The 18,584-nt window shown below is 39.5% G+C and overlaps 1 protein-coding gene across 1 annotated transcript in view; it reads left to right on the forward strand.

Moving 5' to 3' along the window:
• CAND1 (cullin associated and neddylation dissociated 1) overlaps positions 1-17,884 on the forward strand; it is a 58,249-nt gene extending 40,365 nt beyond the window's left edge. Inside the window, exons 9-15 of the mRNA XM_075931364.1 lie at positions 737-878; positions 2,060-3,553; positions 4,596-4,691; positions 10,123-10,292; positions 10,393-10,557; positions 10,865-10,972; positions 12,802-17,884. Coding sequence (XP_075787479.1) covers positions 737-878; positions 2,060-3,553; positions 4,596-4,691; positions 10,123-10,292; positions 10,393-10,557; positions 10,865-10,972; positions 12,802-13,026 — 2,400 coding nt within the window. The 3' untranslated portion in view covers positions 13,027-17,884. The remainder of the gene's footprint in view (positions 1-736; positions 879-2,059; positions 3,554-4,595; positions 4,692-10,122; positions 10,293-10,392; positions 10,558-10,864; positions 10,973-12,801) is intronic.
• The last annotated feature ends 700 nt before the right edge of the window (positions 17,885-18,584 follow it).

The following is an 18,584-nucleotide window of genomic DNA, read 5'->3' on the forward strand; positions in this document are numbered from 1 at the left end:
CCTTATGGACTCATCAAGTAGTTGATACAATTTGTTTCGACTCAATTTGTATCGACTACACGATTAGTCAGTTACCCGCCTCTTAACATCCTGGGTTTCCTGTAGTTATATTCAGATTATGGATTCTGACTAACTCATCTAAGAGGGAGTGTAGGGTAAATTGCCTCAGATAACTGCAGCTTATCTGGAAACTGGAATTACTCATTGGACTTATAGGGAGTTTATTTATTTTATAATTATTGGCTGTCCATTTCTAAAATTGTCTATAAACATAGTTATTATTTGCCCCATTTTATAAAACAAATCATTGTCTGCTGTCTGTTAAAACTGTTTAGATAAAATCAAAATAGGAGACAAATTCTCACAATAAAAAGAAGGCGATACTTGATCAGTAGAACACCTTTTACCCTCAGAATAGGCAGCAGTGACTAATAAATCATTTTCCATTGGGTAACTCTGTAATTAGTATTTCGGTTTCTAGAATTTGAGATAAAAGATTTGTGGAAAACATGTTTTGCTAAATCTGACCTTAATTTTTCAAATTAAAATTTCTGGGGTGGGGTAGTAAGTGATTTGAACATCTGAAACTTGGTCTTAAAGCAGTCAGTGCAGCTAGAAATATTGCTCTTGTGAAGAATCAAAGCCCAAAGAGACATTCTGTTTTCCATAATTTAGGATAACTCTGAAAAGGAAATGCTAATTGCCAAACTAGTTAATAGGTGTTTAATTATTACAGGTTCCCAACATAGTTAAAGCTTTGCACAAACAGATGAAGGAGAAGAGTGTGAAGACACGTCAGTGTTGTTTTAACATGCTAACTGAGCTGGTAAATGTTTTACCTGGAGCCCTAACACAACACATTCCTGTACTTGTGCCAGGTATGAAAAATGTATTAGTAAATCTGTTATAGGTTAACTGTGATGACTTCGACTTCTGACGTTTCTAACCCTTAAATCCTGATACTTAAGAAAAAGCTTTAAAGCATAGTTCTTAGTTAATAATATCACTCAGATGCAATTGGTAGATTAGCGTCTGTGTGAATCCACATGTATAGTTGAGGAATACTTTTATTTTGCCCACCCTATGAGCAACCAAAGAGCCAACACAGGATAAGGGATCCTCTGAAGGTAGGTAGTTTGTGTGGGTTTTTGAGTAGACTAAGGGATACAGCATTTGCCTGGGGATTGCAGGGTGGTGGGTTCAAGCCCCACCTACCCTGGAAGTAGCTGAACAGCCAACACAGACTGAAGCAGGATAAAGGACCTACTGAAGGTAGGGAAGTAAAGTGGGATCTGCAGTGAACTCAGTGAGAGGGCATCCACCCTGGAGCACAGTAAAAAAACCAAAGTAAAAAGTCCTTGGCTTGTAAGCTTAGATTCATTTTGTCTAGTGTATTAACAAAATTGTTCACTAATTGTCTAATTGGAAGGCCAAATTCTGGCCACATTTCCACTTATGTGGAGCTAAATACTGCCCATTTTTCACCTTTTATCACCCATGCAAAATCTTTATCACTGGTTGTGGTGGGTGAGCCAAATAAAAGCTTTATTTTCAGATTTGTTGTAGAATTTATAGGGATGGTAGCCAGAAAATTCTTACTGATTAAACTAGATTAATTTTTATAGGAGCTACTGAGAAGCTACAAATATGCAATCTTTTGTATCGCTTACGTAATTCTTCAGTGTCTAATGACACTTTTTATAAAAGATTAAGTGTTAGTCTTTAGATTCAACTAAAAGTTGTAGCTTGTTTCAATCTCATGAAGTAACTAGAGATGTGAGTGCCAGATTTACATGTTTTTTAAATATGGTCATTTTGAGAAGTTGCATTCAGAGTTTCCTCTAACAGTTAAAAGAAAGACAGCACAAGCCATTAAATGGCCTATGTGTGCTGCCTGTGTAAAAGAAGTTTGGAATAAATAAAAGTGGCAAGCATTTCCTTCCAAAAAGTCTTTAAGAGCAGAAAATGTTAGCATGATTTAGCTGCATTGTTTAGACTTTTCATGACCCTTGATGTTAAAAATAAATATAGAAATAACAGAACCTCTTTTCTTTTACAGGGATCATTTTTTCACTGAATGACAAATCAAGTTCCTCTAATTTGAAGATTGATGCTTTGTCTTGTCTGTACGTGATACTGTGTAACCATTCTCCCCAAGTCTTCCATCCTCATGTTCAAGCACTGGTTCCTCCAGTTGTAGCTTGTGTTGGAGATCCTTTTTACAAGATAACATCAGAGGCACTTCTAGTTACACAGCAGCTTGTGAAGGTCATTCGTCCTTTAGACCAGCCTTCTTCCTTTGATGCCACACCTTACATCAAAGATTTGTTTACTTGCACCATCAAGAGACTGAAGGCTGCTGACATTGACCAGGAAGTAAAAGAGAGGGCAATCTCGTGTATGGGCCAGATCATCTGTAGCCTTGGTGATAATCTAGGCACTGACCTGCCTAGCACACTTCAGATCTTCCTAGAGAGACTAAAGAATGAGATCACTCGGCTAACTACAGTGAAAGCATTGACGCTGATTGCTGGCTCTCCTTTGAAGATAGATCTGAGACCAATCCTGGGTGAAGGAGTTCCTATCCTTGCGTCTTTCCTCAGAAAAAACCAGCGAGCTTTAAAATTGGGCACGCTTTCTGCTCTAGATATCTTAATTAAAAATTACAGTGACAGCTTGACAGCTGCCATGATTGATGCTGTCCTAGATGAGCTTCCACCTCTTATCAGTGAAAGTGATATGCATGTTTCACAGATGGCCATCAGTTTTCTGACTACATTGGCTAAAGTTTATCCTTCCTCCCTTTCAAAGATCAGTGGATCCATTCTTAATGAACTTATTGGCCTGGTGAGATCACCTTTATTGCAGGGTGGAGCACTTAGTGCTATGCTAGAATTTTTCCAAGCTCTGGTTGTGACTGGAACCAGTAACTTAGGATATATGGATTTATTACGCATGTTAACAGGACCAGTGTACTCACAGAGCACTGCACTTACTCACAAGCAGTCTTATTATTCCATTGCCAAATGTGTAGCTGCCCTTACACGAGCTTGCCCTAAAGAGGGACCAGCTGTGGTAGGTCAGTTCATTCAAGATGTCAAGAATTCAAGGTCTACAGATTCCATTCGACTTTTAGCTTTGCTGTCTCTTGGGGAAGTTGGGCATCATATTGACCTAAGTGGACAAATTGAGCTCAAGTCTGTAATACTAGAAGCTTTCTCCTCTCCTAGTGAAGAAGTCAAGTCCGCAGCATCTTATGCTCTAGGCAGTATTAGTGTTGGCAATCTTCCTGAATATCTACCATTTGTTTTACAAGAAATAACCAGTCAGCCTAAGAGGCAATACCTTCTTCTCCATTCCTTGAAAGAAATAATTAGTTCTGCATCAGTGGTAGGCCTCAAACCGTATGTTGAAAACATCTGGGCTTTACTGCTGAAACACTGTGAGTGTGCAGAAGAGGGTACCAGGAATGTTGTTGCTGAATGCTTGGGCAAGCTTACTTTAATAGACCCAGAGACTCTGCTGCCACGGCTCAAAGGATATTTGGCATCAGGTAGGCTGTTGTTCAGTGTGTGTATATATATAGACTCTCTGTTAAGAGAATTTTGTACTCCTGACATTGAGTATAGCTTAAACTCACTAGCTTGCACTTGAGTTTTATTGTGTGAAAAATCTCAAATTGTGGACTGTTTCCAGAGAATTTCAGCAAATGAAATTGTATTACTTCTTGACACCCGATATTACATATTTTGCATGGAGGTGTAAGAAAGGCATTTAAATTTGCATGGTACATTTATAGAGCAGTAATATGAAATTTTTGTTAAAATATAATGTTCAGTTAGATTAGTGTTTTTCAAATAAGTATTTGAATGGCTTTTGTTTTTAGAATAACATTTTCCTTACATTGGAGGAAGTAGGTAGTGTCTAACATAAATTGTCTACATTTCACTTTGATATGAGAAACTAGCTTTTGAAATAATGCAGTGGTGTTTTATTAGTGAAGAGTTGTAATATACATATGTGAATAGTTTTAAAGGATATGGAAACAGAATTTTTTTTTTCAAATGCAGTATACAAACAGTTTTGAGACACTAATCAAGAGACTTGTGAAATATGAGGATAAGGGATGAGGAATAAAGGAATGTAAATATGAGGACAAGGGCTCTTCACTATACATAGTTCAATACAGTAATTCTACCCCTAGGGTAATATTGATATAAAAAGTTATTTGCATTTGTTTAGAACATAGAATTCCTTTGTAGAACTACAGCTGGATCTATTTGGGATAAGTTTCCAATTAAGGCATTCATTATGTAATGTTGGTATGGAAGACCAATTTAATGTATTTCTAATTAACATTTAACATCCATCCTTGTTTAAAATGTAATAATGGAAAATCATGAACAAAACTTAACATCTTGCCAGCCAATCAGTAACATTTAATTCCTTTGAAAGCAGAATCAAGAAGTCTTTCTTAGGAAAATAGACATATTGTGGTGAGAAAAGAATGACTTATAATTTAATATAATTTAAATATATTTAAATTATTTAACAATTTGAATATTTTTTAACTAAAATGACATGTTTGGTATTAGGGTCATCATATGCTCGAAGTTCAGTGGTTACTGCGGTGAAGTTCACCATTTCTGATCATCCACAACCTATTGATCCACTATTAAAGAACTGCATAGGTAAGTTTCTTGTATGTTTTTAAAAATTAAAACTGGATTTCTATTCAACAATTTAATAGTCAAACATTTTTACCAGGTTTGCAGTGCAAAGAATCCATTTTAAAGAAATGGTTATCAAGTACAGGCAGTCCCCGACTTACGCGGATCCGACTTACGTCGGATCCGCACTTACGAACGGAGCTTTCTCGCCCCGGAAGTCGGGGCGAGAAAGCCCCGTTCGTAAGCTGCTCCGGTGCCCCTGGTCTGCTGGAGACCGTCTCCAGCAGACCAGGGGCACCGGGCGGGTTCCCGTGCTTCTGAGGCTTTGCCAGAGCAAAGCCTCAGAAGCGCAGGAACCGCTGCTGCTGCCCCTTGAGACCCGGTGCCTGTGGTCTGCTGGGGACGGTCCCCAGCAGACCACAGGCACCCGGACTGAAGCCGCAGCCGCGGGGGGGTCCCGCGCCTCTGAGGCTTTGCCAGAGCAAAGCCTCAGAGGTGCGGCACCCCGCTGCCGCTGCGGCTCTGCTCCCCGTGTCCCTGGTCTGCTGGGGGGGGGGGGGGGGCGCGCAGCTAGTGTGCTCCCCCCCCCCAGCAGACCAGGCTTTTGTTTTGGACTCTGGGGCAGAGCAGCTGGGGCGCTGCCGATTGGTCCTGCAGCGCCCGTGGGCACTACTGGACCAACCCGGCAGCACCCCAGATGCTCTGCCCCAGGTCCTGATTCAGCCGCTGCTGGTCAGTTTCAGCAGCGGCTGAATCAGGACGTCTGGGGCAGAGCAGATGGGGTGCTGCTGGGTTGGTCCAGTAGCACCCCAGCTGCTCTGCCCCAGGCGTCCCCAAGTCAGCTTCTGCTGAAACTGACCAGCGCTGACTACAGGAAGCCCCAGGCAGAGTTGCTCTGCCCCGGGCTTCCTGGAATCAGCTGCTGATCAGTTTCAGCAGCAGCTGACTTGGGGACGCCTGGGGTTCTTAAGTTGATTCTGTATGTAAGTCAGAACTGGCGGTCAGTTTCAGCAGTGTCTGAATCTGGACGCCAGTTCCGACTTACATACAGATTCAACTTAAGAACAAACCTACAGTCCCTATCTTGTACGTAACCCGGGGACTGCCTGTACTTGAATTAGTCATTCACTGATGACAACTATTAGTGAGAACTGTTATTAAACTGTATACTGAAGCATACTGGATGCCATTAAGGAAATGGCAACTTTTCAATATAGACCCCTGAGGTTTCAAACATAATAGCAGTAATTTCCAGTTTACTAACCATTTACTTTTTTAAATGCTGAATTTATTTTCAAATGGCTAATTTTAAATGTGTATACACAGTCACACAATTCATTAAAAACTGAAAGATAGATTTCCAGTACATATTTTTATACATTATTTGAAAAAATGAATTATCTGTCAAAATGTGTTATTGATCCATAAATAACCAAATTACTTGGCACATCAGTACATCTTTAGAAGGAAAAACAAGCTTTGACTTGCCAAAAGACTTTCTGATCCTCAGGTCTCCTGTTGTTTCTGACCTTTCAGCATTGCAGTAGTCTTATCGAACTCACCAGAGAAAATTTATTGAATTTTTTAAGTACATCATTTCCACAGATGCTTACTATCTGTATTAGATCTCAACCATTGCAGTCTTTACAAAATCACATATTTTTAAAGCAAATACAAACCTTTGTCTTAGTCTTATATTTCCTAGTGGGTTATTTTCTTATACTATACCACTGGGCTTTATTTTAGACTGTATCTGGAATAGGTATTGCAGTGTATCTTTATTACACTTATGCTTTATTACAGATTGAACCTCTCTAGTCTGGCACCCTCAGGACCTGACTGGTGCCGAACCAGAGAATTTGCCGAAACATGGGATGTCAATGTTGTCTAGCAGCATTACCAACATTTCCCCTGCTTACTGGGCTCTTAGACGACATTTAGGGGTAAATTAGAGCTAAATAACAGCACAGAACACTGGTGGCTGTAAACAAATTTTATGGGACTACAGGAGATTTGGCTACATCCATGATAAGTGGACATCCAGCTAACTAAAATGTTGCTGGACCAGAGAATGATGGACTACAGAGGTTCAACCTGTATCTCACTTCCTCAAGTGTTGGGAAAGCCTTTCATAAATTAAGCCATAGTTGAAAAATCTTAGTGTCTTTCTCTAAAATTAATGTGCTTACCTTCCACCTTTGAGTCTTTTCTTACAGCCTTATTTAATTTTTTCTCCCTTCCATTAGTGTTTGTTTTTCTTAAGTTTTCTTTGAGAACTGCACTCTTTGAGGTGAGCAGTTTCATTAGATTCTTTTTTTTCATTTACTATTCTTGTTGCTTCATGACATCCAGGCCGCTAGCATAGAAAAGTTTAGGGGCCTTCTTTCAGAATCAGGCAGTGTTATTCTTCCATAGGCCAGAAAAAATTCATAGATTCCAGGGCCAGAAGAATCATTGTGATTCCCATAGTCCAAGGTTTCTCAACCTATGGGTCGCCATTACATTTCAAAAGGATCACCAAGTGTCTCCCCAGGTGCATTCACACATTTGAAAAGGTCCACTGCTGGGCAGCTCTGCAGCTGGCTTAGTTTTAAAGAGCCATTCACCTGAAGTGGTACTCAACTTAATTGGTTTAACAGTCTTCAGGCAGTTAAACCAATCAATTGAATTGAATACCATTTCAGTGACTAGGGGAGGGGTGCCAGAGTAGGAGCTGGGACTGTGTTCAGGAGCCTGTGGGGAGAGGCTGGGACTGTGCTGGGGTCAAGGCCAGAAGGAGGCATGAGTGAGCTGGGCAGCTGCCCAGGGCACCAACTGCTGGGGGGCACCTGATGGCAGCTGTAAGGGGCGCGTGGTGTCACAGCTGCCATCAGGAGCTGTGCACCCGGCACCTGCTGCGCCGGCCCGCCTGCATCCCCGTGGCGCCAGCCAGCAGTTCCCTTTCCCCCACAGCCACGGGGCTCTACACTGCCCAGCGTGCATGACAGCCGGGCCAGACTGGGCTGTGCTTGCGCCGTGTGCCCTAGGGGCGGGTACCAGGTTGCACGCTAGTGGGCATACCCGGGCCGCGCATTCGCCGTGCGCCCTGGGGGTGGGCCTGTGCTCCCTAAGGGGGCCGCGCACCTTTGCCTGGGGCACCGGAATACCTCGGGCCGGCCCTGGCTGGGGGGGTTGATGCAGGCCCGGGGTAGAGGCTGGGACTGTTTGGTAGGAGGTGGGGGATTGGGTTGCAGCAGGAGGGCTGGAAGGTGCCTGGCTCTGGGGTAGGAGGAGCTATTTTAATAAATTTTGTGATCTGCATATATTTGCATATATGTAGCCGTGCTAAGTTGCAGCCCTTGGTATGTGCTGTGGGTAACCCATTAATTTAAGTTCAGGTGAATCTGTTCAGTAAAATACTACATTTTATTTGTTTTTGGTTTTTTTAATAATGTGTATTATGTTTCTAATATTTTTGTAACACCTGTGAGACTCCCAGGCCCTGACTCCCAGCCCCTGAGTGTGATGCTCCCTCTGTGTGTGACTCCCAGAGTGTGACTCCCAGCCCCTGAGTGAGTGTGCCCCCCAGACCTCTTACTGTGAGACTCCCACCCCCTCCAGCACCTGTGTGTGACTCCTTCAGCCCCTCAAGCCTCTGAGTGTGAGGTTTAAGCCGGAGGGACGGGGGAGAAGCGGTTTGGGGATGAGTGTCTTTCCCCCACCACAACTCAAATAAATGTAGAGTTATTATTTTAATAATGTATTTTCTATGAAATAACTACTATGAATATATAAACAGAAGGTGGTACAATTTTATATTCTTGCCTCAGGCGCAAAATTAGCTAGTTAGGTGCTGCCCCCCATTTTCCCTCCCCCATTTTTGAATTGTCTTGGGTCACCAAGTCTTCCTGAATTTTCAAAATAGGTCCCCATATGGAAGAGGTTGGGAACCGCTGCCCTAGTCTGACCACCTATACAACACAGGCTGTAGAACTTCCTAGACCGCATCTTTTAGAAATAAATACAGTCTTGATTTAAAAATGATCAGTGAAGGAGAATCCACCATAACCTGTGGTTAAATTGTTCCAATATTTAATTACTCTCACTTTTATGCCTTATTTCCTGAATTTGTCTAGTGATCTTACTGGCTCAGAGAGCTAGGAACCCATTTTTTGTGCTGTCAGTGAACTTCTAGCAATATTCCTCTCCCTTAGTCAGCCTTGATTCCTCTTTATTTTTTTTCCACAAAAAGAAAAAATTTTGTTTTGTTTTTGCTTTTCACCCATCTTGTTTTATTTCCTTTTTTTTTACTGTGTTCCTTCATTGCAGCATCCCATAATACTTAATAAGGGGTATTGATGTGATCCTTTGTGCATTTATTCTGTCTAGGAAGTACTGTATGACTCCTCTCCTCAGGGTCTGGACAGTGGGGTGGGTAGTCTGTGGAGGTGTTTTTATCCTAGTATATGTTGAATATACTCCTTTTCATGGTAATTTAAAAGCAGTTAATGGATGATTCTGCAGTCCTAAGCTGTTTCAAAGTATACAAATTTTGTTTACAATGGCATACTCATGTATGTTTTAAGAAAATTGGAACAACATAATAAAGGGAGAGATAACAGTCTTCATGATTCTTTAATACAGTTATACAAGGCTTATCTTTCAACAATAAAAAATAATTTTTTTAAAAAAATTGGTATAAATACAGGTAAAACTCATGAAATTGATTTTGGCATAACAGAAAATTTGTTTCAACTTCATTATGCTAATATGTATGTAATATTTAATATTTAATAGGATACAGTTTTAATATGTCAAACTATAGAATTATACCTAGTTCTCACAATATTATGTAGTATTACAAACATATGCTTCCCTATTCCATGTGGAAGTTTGCCAGACCCTTTTCTGCCCCTTTCTCAAAGAAGATAAAAACCCTCCAGTTAATATTTCTTCTGTAAAAATAATGTGATTTTTATGGGTGTGTAATTCTTTTGAGTTCATAATGCCTGCTCAGTTTAAATATTTACGGTATAAAACTTTCTTTGGTTGGATGTGCCACTCAGATTGTGAGAGACCGTAGATTACGTATACATGTGTTATATACATTTTCTTATAATTCCTTGGCTTTTCATATTCAAATATGAATATTAGTTGGGATTTTCCCTGCCACCTTAGGAGGCTGTACATGCTTTCTGCAGTTGTGCCTGACATCACACATTGTTCTAGGCTATTATGCTACCGTATAAAGTGAAACTTACTAAAATCTTTACAGTGGTATTACTTAATATTGCATAGTTTACAGTGATGCTGCTGAATTTAGCAATAACCGTTCCATCAAAAATAGTTTGCATAGTAAATGACCTCTCAGTTAAAATGTAAAAATAAATTCTATGTGGCAAAATACTTCCAGATTTCTGGAAGTACCAAATAGAAACATCTGTTGGTTAATGATTTCTTTACATATTTGTAGGTGATTTTCTAAAAACATTGGAAGACCCTGATCTCAATGTAAGGAGAGTCGCCCTAGTGACATTTAATTCAGCGGCACACAATAAACCATCACTAATAAGGGACCTTTTAGATACTGTGCTTCCTCATCTTTACAATGAAACAAAAGTCAGAAAGGAACTAATAAGAGAGGTAGGTAAACTTGGTGAGACTGCAAAATATTTTCATAAGCTGAAGTTACATTTTAATAAAAACATCCCCTTCTTTTGTGTGTGTGTGTGTGTGTATACAGGTGGAAATGGGACCATTCAAGCATACAGTTGATGATGGGCTGGACATTAGAAAGGCAGCTTTTGAGTGCATGTATACTCTTTTAGACAGCTGTCTGGATAGGCTAGATATATTTGAATTCCTAAACCATGTTGAAGATGGTTTGAAGGATCATTATGACATTAAGGTAAATTACCTTGTATATTTGTGCTTTAAATTTGAGCATTCTCACCTAATTAATAATGCGAAATATTGGATAAACAGTGACTTTTAAAAGATTTTGCTGTGTCTTTGCTATGCAAATATTATTCTCTTGACTAGAAAGATGATATAAATAAAAATAGTTTTCAGGCAGTAAACATACAATGGGATGTATATGGAATCATATTTATAATAGGATGTTGCGGTTCTAAAACTCATTTTTATAGTGAAGTACAATAAAGACCTTAAGTGTGCAGAACTTAATCACTTCTGAATTGATTTTCCCCATCTAGATGCTAACGTTTTTAATGTTGGTGAGACTGTCTACCCTTTGTCCAAGTGCAGTACTGCAGAGGTTGGATAGGCTTGTCGAACCCTTACGTGCCACATGTACAACAAAGGTACTGTCTTAAACTGACACTTATATTCTTGAGTAATACTTCGACCTTTTTTCTTGTATATTGAAATATTACAAATCTGAGACTTGATTAAGGATATTACTTTTTGAGAATGTGTCAATATGAATTGAATATGCTCTGTAGTTTTGGGCTGATAAGCCACAATAGGATTTACAGCTATAGATATTGTGCATGACTCAACTGCATTTTAAGGCAAGATGCCCGAAGTATAGGTTGGACCTCTCTGATCCAGCACCCACGGGAACTTACTGGTCCCAAATGAGGGGATTTGCTTGACATGGGGCGGTCCTTTCCCTTATGGCCTGTGTTTAATGCTGCCCCACTTCTAGGGCTCCAGCCTGGCCTTGCTGCTGCTGGGGGCAGAGCTCCCTGGCTGCCACCGGAGCTGGAGCCATGCGCTCTTTGGCAGTCACCGGGGCCGGAGTTGCGCGACAGGGGCTGAGAGCCCCTGGCTGCAGTTCCACAGCTGCTGGTGGCTCCACGCTATTGCCCAGTCACTGGGGCCAGATCTCCCTGAGGCACGGTCCCCCTCCTTTCACACGGGGCTCCTGGCTGTGTCACTCCCACCCCCATTGCACTCCTGCCCCACACCCAGACTCCTTTTTCCTGGGTTCTGTGGTCCTGTCAGACCACGGATGTTACCAGACCAGAAAGTCCTGTTTAAGAAAGGTACAACTTGTAGAAGCTTCACTCATGCAAAGTACACCAGTAGTCTGTTTATACCCTAACATGGTTGAGTTAGAATGGCTTTTTAATTTTAAATGTTGATCAGAAATAATTTGAGAGTGGGAGACTCATGCAAGGCATATTATAAAAATACACCCTAATAAAATTATAAAAAAGATAGAAAAATCTCTTTTCTAATCTGAATACACTTGTTTACTTTTTCTGGGGCTTTTTTTGTTTGTTTTTTCAATTATTTGGATTATTTGGTTTCCTCTTTGTCTTTCAGAAGCCTGGCTATCATATAAACAACTTGAAAACTCAGGTTTTTTTGTAGAAACTGAATGTGGAATATTGGGTAGTTTTGTTCTTAATTTTTTACAACAGAGGTTCAAAAGTTGTGGGAAACTTACAGCTTTCTTCTGAAGGGGGAAATAGGCAGTTTGAAGTGAGAACAACAATTTAAGATGATGCTTTACTTCCGCCTTACTTAAATGTTTGTTTGTTCGGGTAGGGACCATCTTTTGGGTTTGTGCTTACATAGCACCTAGTACAATGGGTTTGTGGTCCATGACTAGAGTTCCTAACATACGGTAAAACAAATAATTAACTTCCACCATCATATCTCCTACCCAATTTTTTGTTTGTTCTATTTTCCATTATTAATCTACTTCTTATTTCACTTGATTGATTTAAAGGGTTTAACTGATAAGAATATGGTTAGTATGTCCATTGTTCTATTCTAATTTGTGCTTCTGCAGTTCATCTAGTAATTTTATAATGTTGTTACTGATCATACTAAATTGAACTAGTTTGACTATTGTTAGCTTTGACCCCCTGTGTAATGCTTTGTTAATTTGTGTGTGTGTGTGTGTGGGGGGGGGGGGAGACTGGTTTTGCTTAATCTGCAGTTTTAGGCTGTTTTTAATTACGACTGCTAAACATCAGCTGCACTAAACTGTCCAGTGACCTGTGGTGACCTTTATATTCTTTTAATCCTAAAGAAAAATACTTAGTTCAGTATAAACTATTTCCACTGCCTGTCAAATTATAGTGGCAATCTGGAAAGAAAGATACCTTACATCGACTAATTTAAGAAGAACTCAGTTTTAAATATAAACTTGCTAAATATACTACTTTTTCTACAGGTAAAGGCAAACTCAGTGAAACAGGAATTTGAAAAACAAGATGAACTGAAGCGGTCTGCCATGAGGGCAGTAGCAGCCCTTCTAACAATTCCAGAAGCAGAGAAGAGTCCGTTAATGAGTGAATTTCAGTCACAGATAAGCTCTAACCCTGAGCTGGCGGCCATCTTTGAAAGTATCCAGAAAGATTCATCATCCACTAACTTAGAATCAATGGACACTAGTTAGATGTTTGTTCAAAATGGGGACCATTACGTTGAACCATATGATGCACTGAATTGACAGGTTAAGAATAAGAAACAGAAAAATATCTAATATTCACATTGTTCCACTTTATTTACCTTTATGGAGACAGTTGGCTTTTCCCCATTGTTGTTTTTCTAGCATTTATTGCAGAAATATGTATTTCCATGATCCAGAAGTTGTAAACCACTCATGCTTTCGTGGATTTGGCCACATTTGAAATGGAAATAAAAGGTTTAAAAAATATGGTGTATGGAAATAGGTTCCAACATCCATTTGCCCTGTAATGTTTAGGATTAAAATGTTAAATTTTGTGCCCATGATTTTTTTTTGTTTAATTTTTCTTCTTTCTGTAAAAACAAACCACCATGTTTTTGTATAACTTTTATTCTTTTGTGTTTCAGCTACATAAATTGATTTGGCTGGCCGATAAGAAATTCTTTTGTGTAAGATTTATTATATTGCAGAGGGGAAGGGCACAGTTTAAAAAGTGCAGACATAAATAAATGTCATTTTTAAAGGTGTGGGGATTAGAAAATTAATATCCCAGTTGTGCACACTAACTTTGCATGAGCAAGTTTACAAATATATATTGTCTGTAAAACAGCACGTGCAGTTTATTCATAGTACATGTTAAAATAATACTGTATTAGTGTAATTTTCAGGTATTTATTTTTACATAGAAAATACATTCTTAAAGGAAAGGGAGAGGGTTAAATTTTAATCTGGTTTTCTAAGTGCAGGTGTGGTGAACTACAGGTATTCTTACAGTGAAAGTAATCTTATTCACTAAATTGATGTTTCCCAATGTGGAGGATGGATCCTACAGGAAGTAGGAGTTTGGGATCGTTGGGCAGAGAATAGTAGGTGGGAGAAAACTGCATAACTGTGGACCCAGCTGACTCTGTTTTATAAATGTGTGCTGGGGGGGTGGCTTCTTGAAAGACCCCTGCTGCCTTTCTGCAAATAATGTGCTGTGTTGCTGCCAAGAAACTCTTCTCCATTAGTGGCCGGAAGGAATGGTATAGCACATGGGTTTTGGCCACATTGAACTAGCTAGTATCTCAAGCATCTGGTGAGTGGGAAATGGAGCAGTCATGAAATTAGACCATATTGGAAAACTAAATAGCAAAAAGATATGCAAGAGAAAAAGTAGGAATAATTTTGTCCTACAACTGTGCCAGTGCCCGGTGAAAGGGGACACTCCAGGGGTGGAAGTTTGCCTAGCAGTTCATTGGAAATAGTTACATTAGAAAAGGTTGGAGTCCGACTGCCTTAAACTGATTAATGTAAAATTCCAATCTCTGTTTCAGGTTTTTCTCTAGTTTCACTTTGCTTGATAATAGTTCGGCATTTAGAAATAGGTGTGGCAGTATTTGACATCAACAGTGTGACATGCATTGATTCTTATAGACCTAATTATAGCACACTTTATCAAAGAAGTCTGAGGAGCTTAGTAGGTTGTCAGGATTTGTTAGCTAAGAGAGGTGGAATGTTTAATTTTATTCACCCTTTTTTTTTAACCTTGGCCTTTGACTTTAAGAGGACCTATAATGAGAAGAAAAGCGTACATGCACTCATGCAGTAAGTACAATTTCAAATAATAGTGCAGAAGTATCATTTGATGCTATAGCTTCTCATCTGTCCTCAAAATCTTCATGCTTACATAACTGGAAGTTGACTTTTTGAAATGGAGATCAGTGACATCTCCTTAAACTGTGCCAGCATATTTAAAGGTAATGGCAGGGGAATAATCAAGGCAAAAAGTAGTGATGCCTGGTTTTAGTAAGAAATTACATGTTTGGAAAATGCATCTTTGAATTATTGGAACCCTGAATTGAGTATTTCCTCTGCAGTGTACCTAATCTGTTTTAACAATTGTATTAGTTAAGAATGTGTTGTGTTGTGTAGTTATGGTGAAATACTAGGATCTTATGTTTTCTGACATGTTCTCACAATAAGGGTGCATCTACAAAGCAGCATTATTTTGGAATAATCTCCATTATTCCGAAATAATGCGAGTTGTCTACACAGCAATTCCGTTATTTCTAAATAAATTTGAAATAACAGACAACATATTCCGACTTTTGTAAACCTCATTGCACAAGGAATAACATCTATTCCGAAATAGCTGTTTTGGAATAGCAGTAGTGTGGACGCTCCACTGTTGCTGTTTCGAAATAAGTCCTCCCGAGGGCCATTCAGAGTAATTACTTCCCAGTGCCTCCTGCGGCTCTAGATCGAGGTAGCATGTCCACATTAGAGAAGCCTGCCTCGGACTAATTTTGGGGCTTCTCTATAGTATAGTTGTGCTATTTCAGAGTATTTCTTCTGGATTCGTTTATTTCAAAATAAGTATGCAGTGTAGATGTACCCTAAGTGAAAGAGGTTTACGGAGTTAGACATAGGAAAGGAATCCAATCTAGAAAATTAATTCATAAGCTTGGTGTAAAGGAAGGTGTAATAGTATATTTAAATTCAAGTATAATGAAGAGTATATTTAAATTCAAGTATAATGTCTTTGGAGAAATTAGTACACTACCTTTTAGGCACTGTTACAAGGTATCTGATATTATGGTTACTCAAACTGACTTGGTTTTCTTGTTCTATGCTAAATTGTAATACAGTAAGCTCCAGGCCTAAACAGGAGCTTCACATTCTGCTTGGTTACACTTTTGTGAGATGCAGAGTTTCGAGGCCAAACATTAAAAGATTTGAATGAAAGCATAGCACATTAAGCTCAACAGACAGAATACGATCCACTCTTTCCACTTTGAGCATTGACCTGGCAGGTAGGTGAGGAAGAGAGTACTAAATTTTCTTATGCAGAAGTAAATTTGTATAGGGCAAAACTACAGAAATAGTAAAATTTCTGAATAGTAATTACAAAGAAACTCACTGACTTTTACATTAAAGCAGGAAGCCACTAGATCAGATTTTAAACTGTATTTAGGTGCCTAAAGATGCAAACAGGCATCTTAGTGGGGCTTACAAAAATGCCTGTTTGCACATTTGGCACCTCAGTATTTTTTTTAAATCTCTCCCTACCCTCGTCCTCCTTTCCTAGCATAGTTTATGATGCAGACAGTGATGTGCTATATGAAAGGATGGTATAGTAGTTTTTCAAACTTTAAGGTAAGTATTTGACAACCACTGTTTAAAAAAAAATTAAGTACGCTTGAACCTCGGTATTCCCAGTATCCCTAATCCAGAAGCACCTGTGGTATGGAGGAGGATGCAGCTCTGTGCTTCCGCTTCCTCAGATGTGCTTCCCCTGCGGGAGCAGCAAAAAACAGTGCCTGGGAGCAGCATGGGAGTATGTGCCCTCAGGAGTGGGGTGCCAGGTCAGCACTCCACCCTCATGCCCCTTACACCAGACTCCTCAGTGCCCTTCCTGGCCCCACAAAATCAGCATACTCTGTTTCCCAGGATTGCCAGATTAAAGAGGTTCAAGTGTAATTTACAACTCTGAAACCTTATGCTCACTTTATTCTTATTGGCATGTTCTCCTTCAGGTTCTTCAGACTTGTTTCCTGCTAGGAAATATCAGTAGAATAGCAACTGTTGCTGAATTACCCATGCCATTCAGTTTCAGATATTGAAACAGTGGTGAGTATAAAATCTTCTGAAAAAGTTTTCATTCTTAGGCTTACCTACACTGGTACTTTGATCATTGGAACTTTTTGTTGCTCAGAAGTCTGAATAAACAAAATTAACAAAAGTTTCAATGATGAAAAACAGTGGTCTTGGACAGTGCTTCATTAGTGGGAGCTGTGCCTCCCTGTGATGAACCTACTGCTCCCATTGCAAGTGGTTTTATTTTATCACTGGGAGAGCTCTCTCCCAGCGATAATGGCTACATTGTGTACCTTACAATGGCATGCTACAACAGCATAGCCTCGTTGTAAGGTGCGCAGTGTAGACATAGCTGTTTGTACTTACTATAGCAGCGCACAAGGATAGCACAGCTCTGTGAACACTATTCATTATTCAACTGCTGCAAAGCCTTCAGCAGGAATATTGGGATGCAGATTTTTTTTAATAAACAATTAAAAGATGGTTCTCTAACGTGACTATTAAAAATGTCACCTTCCTCTTCAACAGCTCTGCTCCTTGTGTGTATTAAGTCACTTTGTTTGTTTCAGCAATAGGTTTAGGATTCCTTTTGGTTCTGCTATCACTGTAGAGCCAGTGTGTTTAAGAGCTGGATACTTCAACTAAGTTTGCATCAATGGTTTGCTAAATTCCATGTTAAAACTGTGCAGACTCATGGAAGATCATGGGATCTCACAGGTATAACTGTGAGGACTTTATTTGACCTGCAGAACTTCTATTACTGGTGATATGAGAATTAAAAAACCCTGTTTCACTGTTAGAATGCAGATTATTTGCAGGGCTGGAAATGTAGAAAAATCTCATTTTAATTTCTCACCCGAACACTTGATATGAAGAAGCCTGAATGAAGAAACTTGAAACTATAGTGCCCTTTTTAATTACTTTCCAGAACATAATCTTCTATTGAGTAACTTTTACTAACCAGTTAAAAATATTTTGTTTTAAAGTAGGTTTTCTTTTCTCACATCACTTCTAATAAAAGTTCATTGGACCAAATAAGATCCTTAGTTATATCTGTACAATCTTATCTGTGAATTTGCACATGTGCAATTGTCTGGAATTTACTGAAGTAATATACAAATAGTAATAGAAGTTGTGAAGAGGCCTACCACTAGTAAAAATTTCTGCTTGAACTGCTTTTTGTCTTCAAAATGAGATTATCTCAAATGGAAAATATTTGTTCAATAACCTCTAGTCTTATGTAGAAATAAACTGTTACATCTGACAATGGGGTCCTTTTTGCAATATAAATTGAAACATAAACATTCAGTGCCACATTTTAGCTTTCCTCCCAAAAAGGTTGAACAAAGAATAACATCCAATATGCAAGAGTTTACAAAATCAAAATAATTTCACTGAGCAACTGTAATAGAGAAACTGTTAAAACTATTGATGTTCTACATACTGAGATTCCTATTAGGCAAGGATGCTGAGTCTTGGGTGCTAAGTCCTTTATCTTCCAGGCCCAGGTGCATAAGCTCTCACTTTTTCTGTTTTGATTTGAAAAGTCCTCTACCACTTAAAATTCCTGTTAGTGTACTAGCCTTACTGTGTGTTGGACAAATAATTGCTTCCTGTTTAAACCAGGCTCCCCTCATGTCTAGAACCTGTAAGCCTGCCTCCTCTCTTTTTGACTAGCTCAGAACACTTAGGCTACGTCTACACTGGCAGCTTCTTACGCCAGAACTCTTTTGCGGAAGAGTTCTTGTGCAAAAACTCTTCCAGAAGAAAGCGTCTACACTGGCATGTGCTTTTGCGCAAGAGCATCCATGCCAGTGTAGATGCTCTCTTGCATAAGAAAGCTCTGATGGCCATTTTAACCCTAGGGCTTTCTTGCACAAGACATTCATGTTGCCTGTCTACACTGGCCTCTTACGCAAGAACAGTTGCGCAAAAGGGCTTATTCCTGTGCTGGAGCGTCAGAGTTC

Source organism: Pelodiscus sinensis, chromosome 1 (genome assembly GCF_049634645.1).
Source record: "Pelodiscus sinensis isolate JC-2024 chromosome 1, ASM4963464v1, whole genome shotgun sequence".
Classification (NCBI taxonomy): Eukaryota; Metazoa; Chordata; order Testudines; family Trionychidae; genus Pelodiscus; species Pelodiscus sinensis.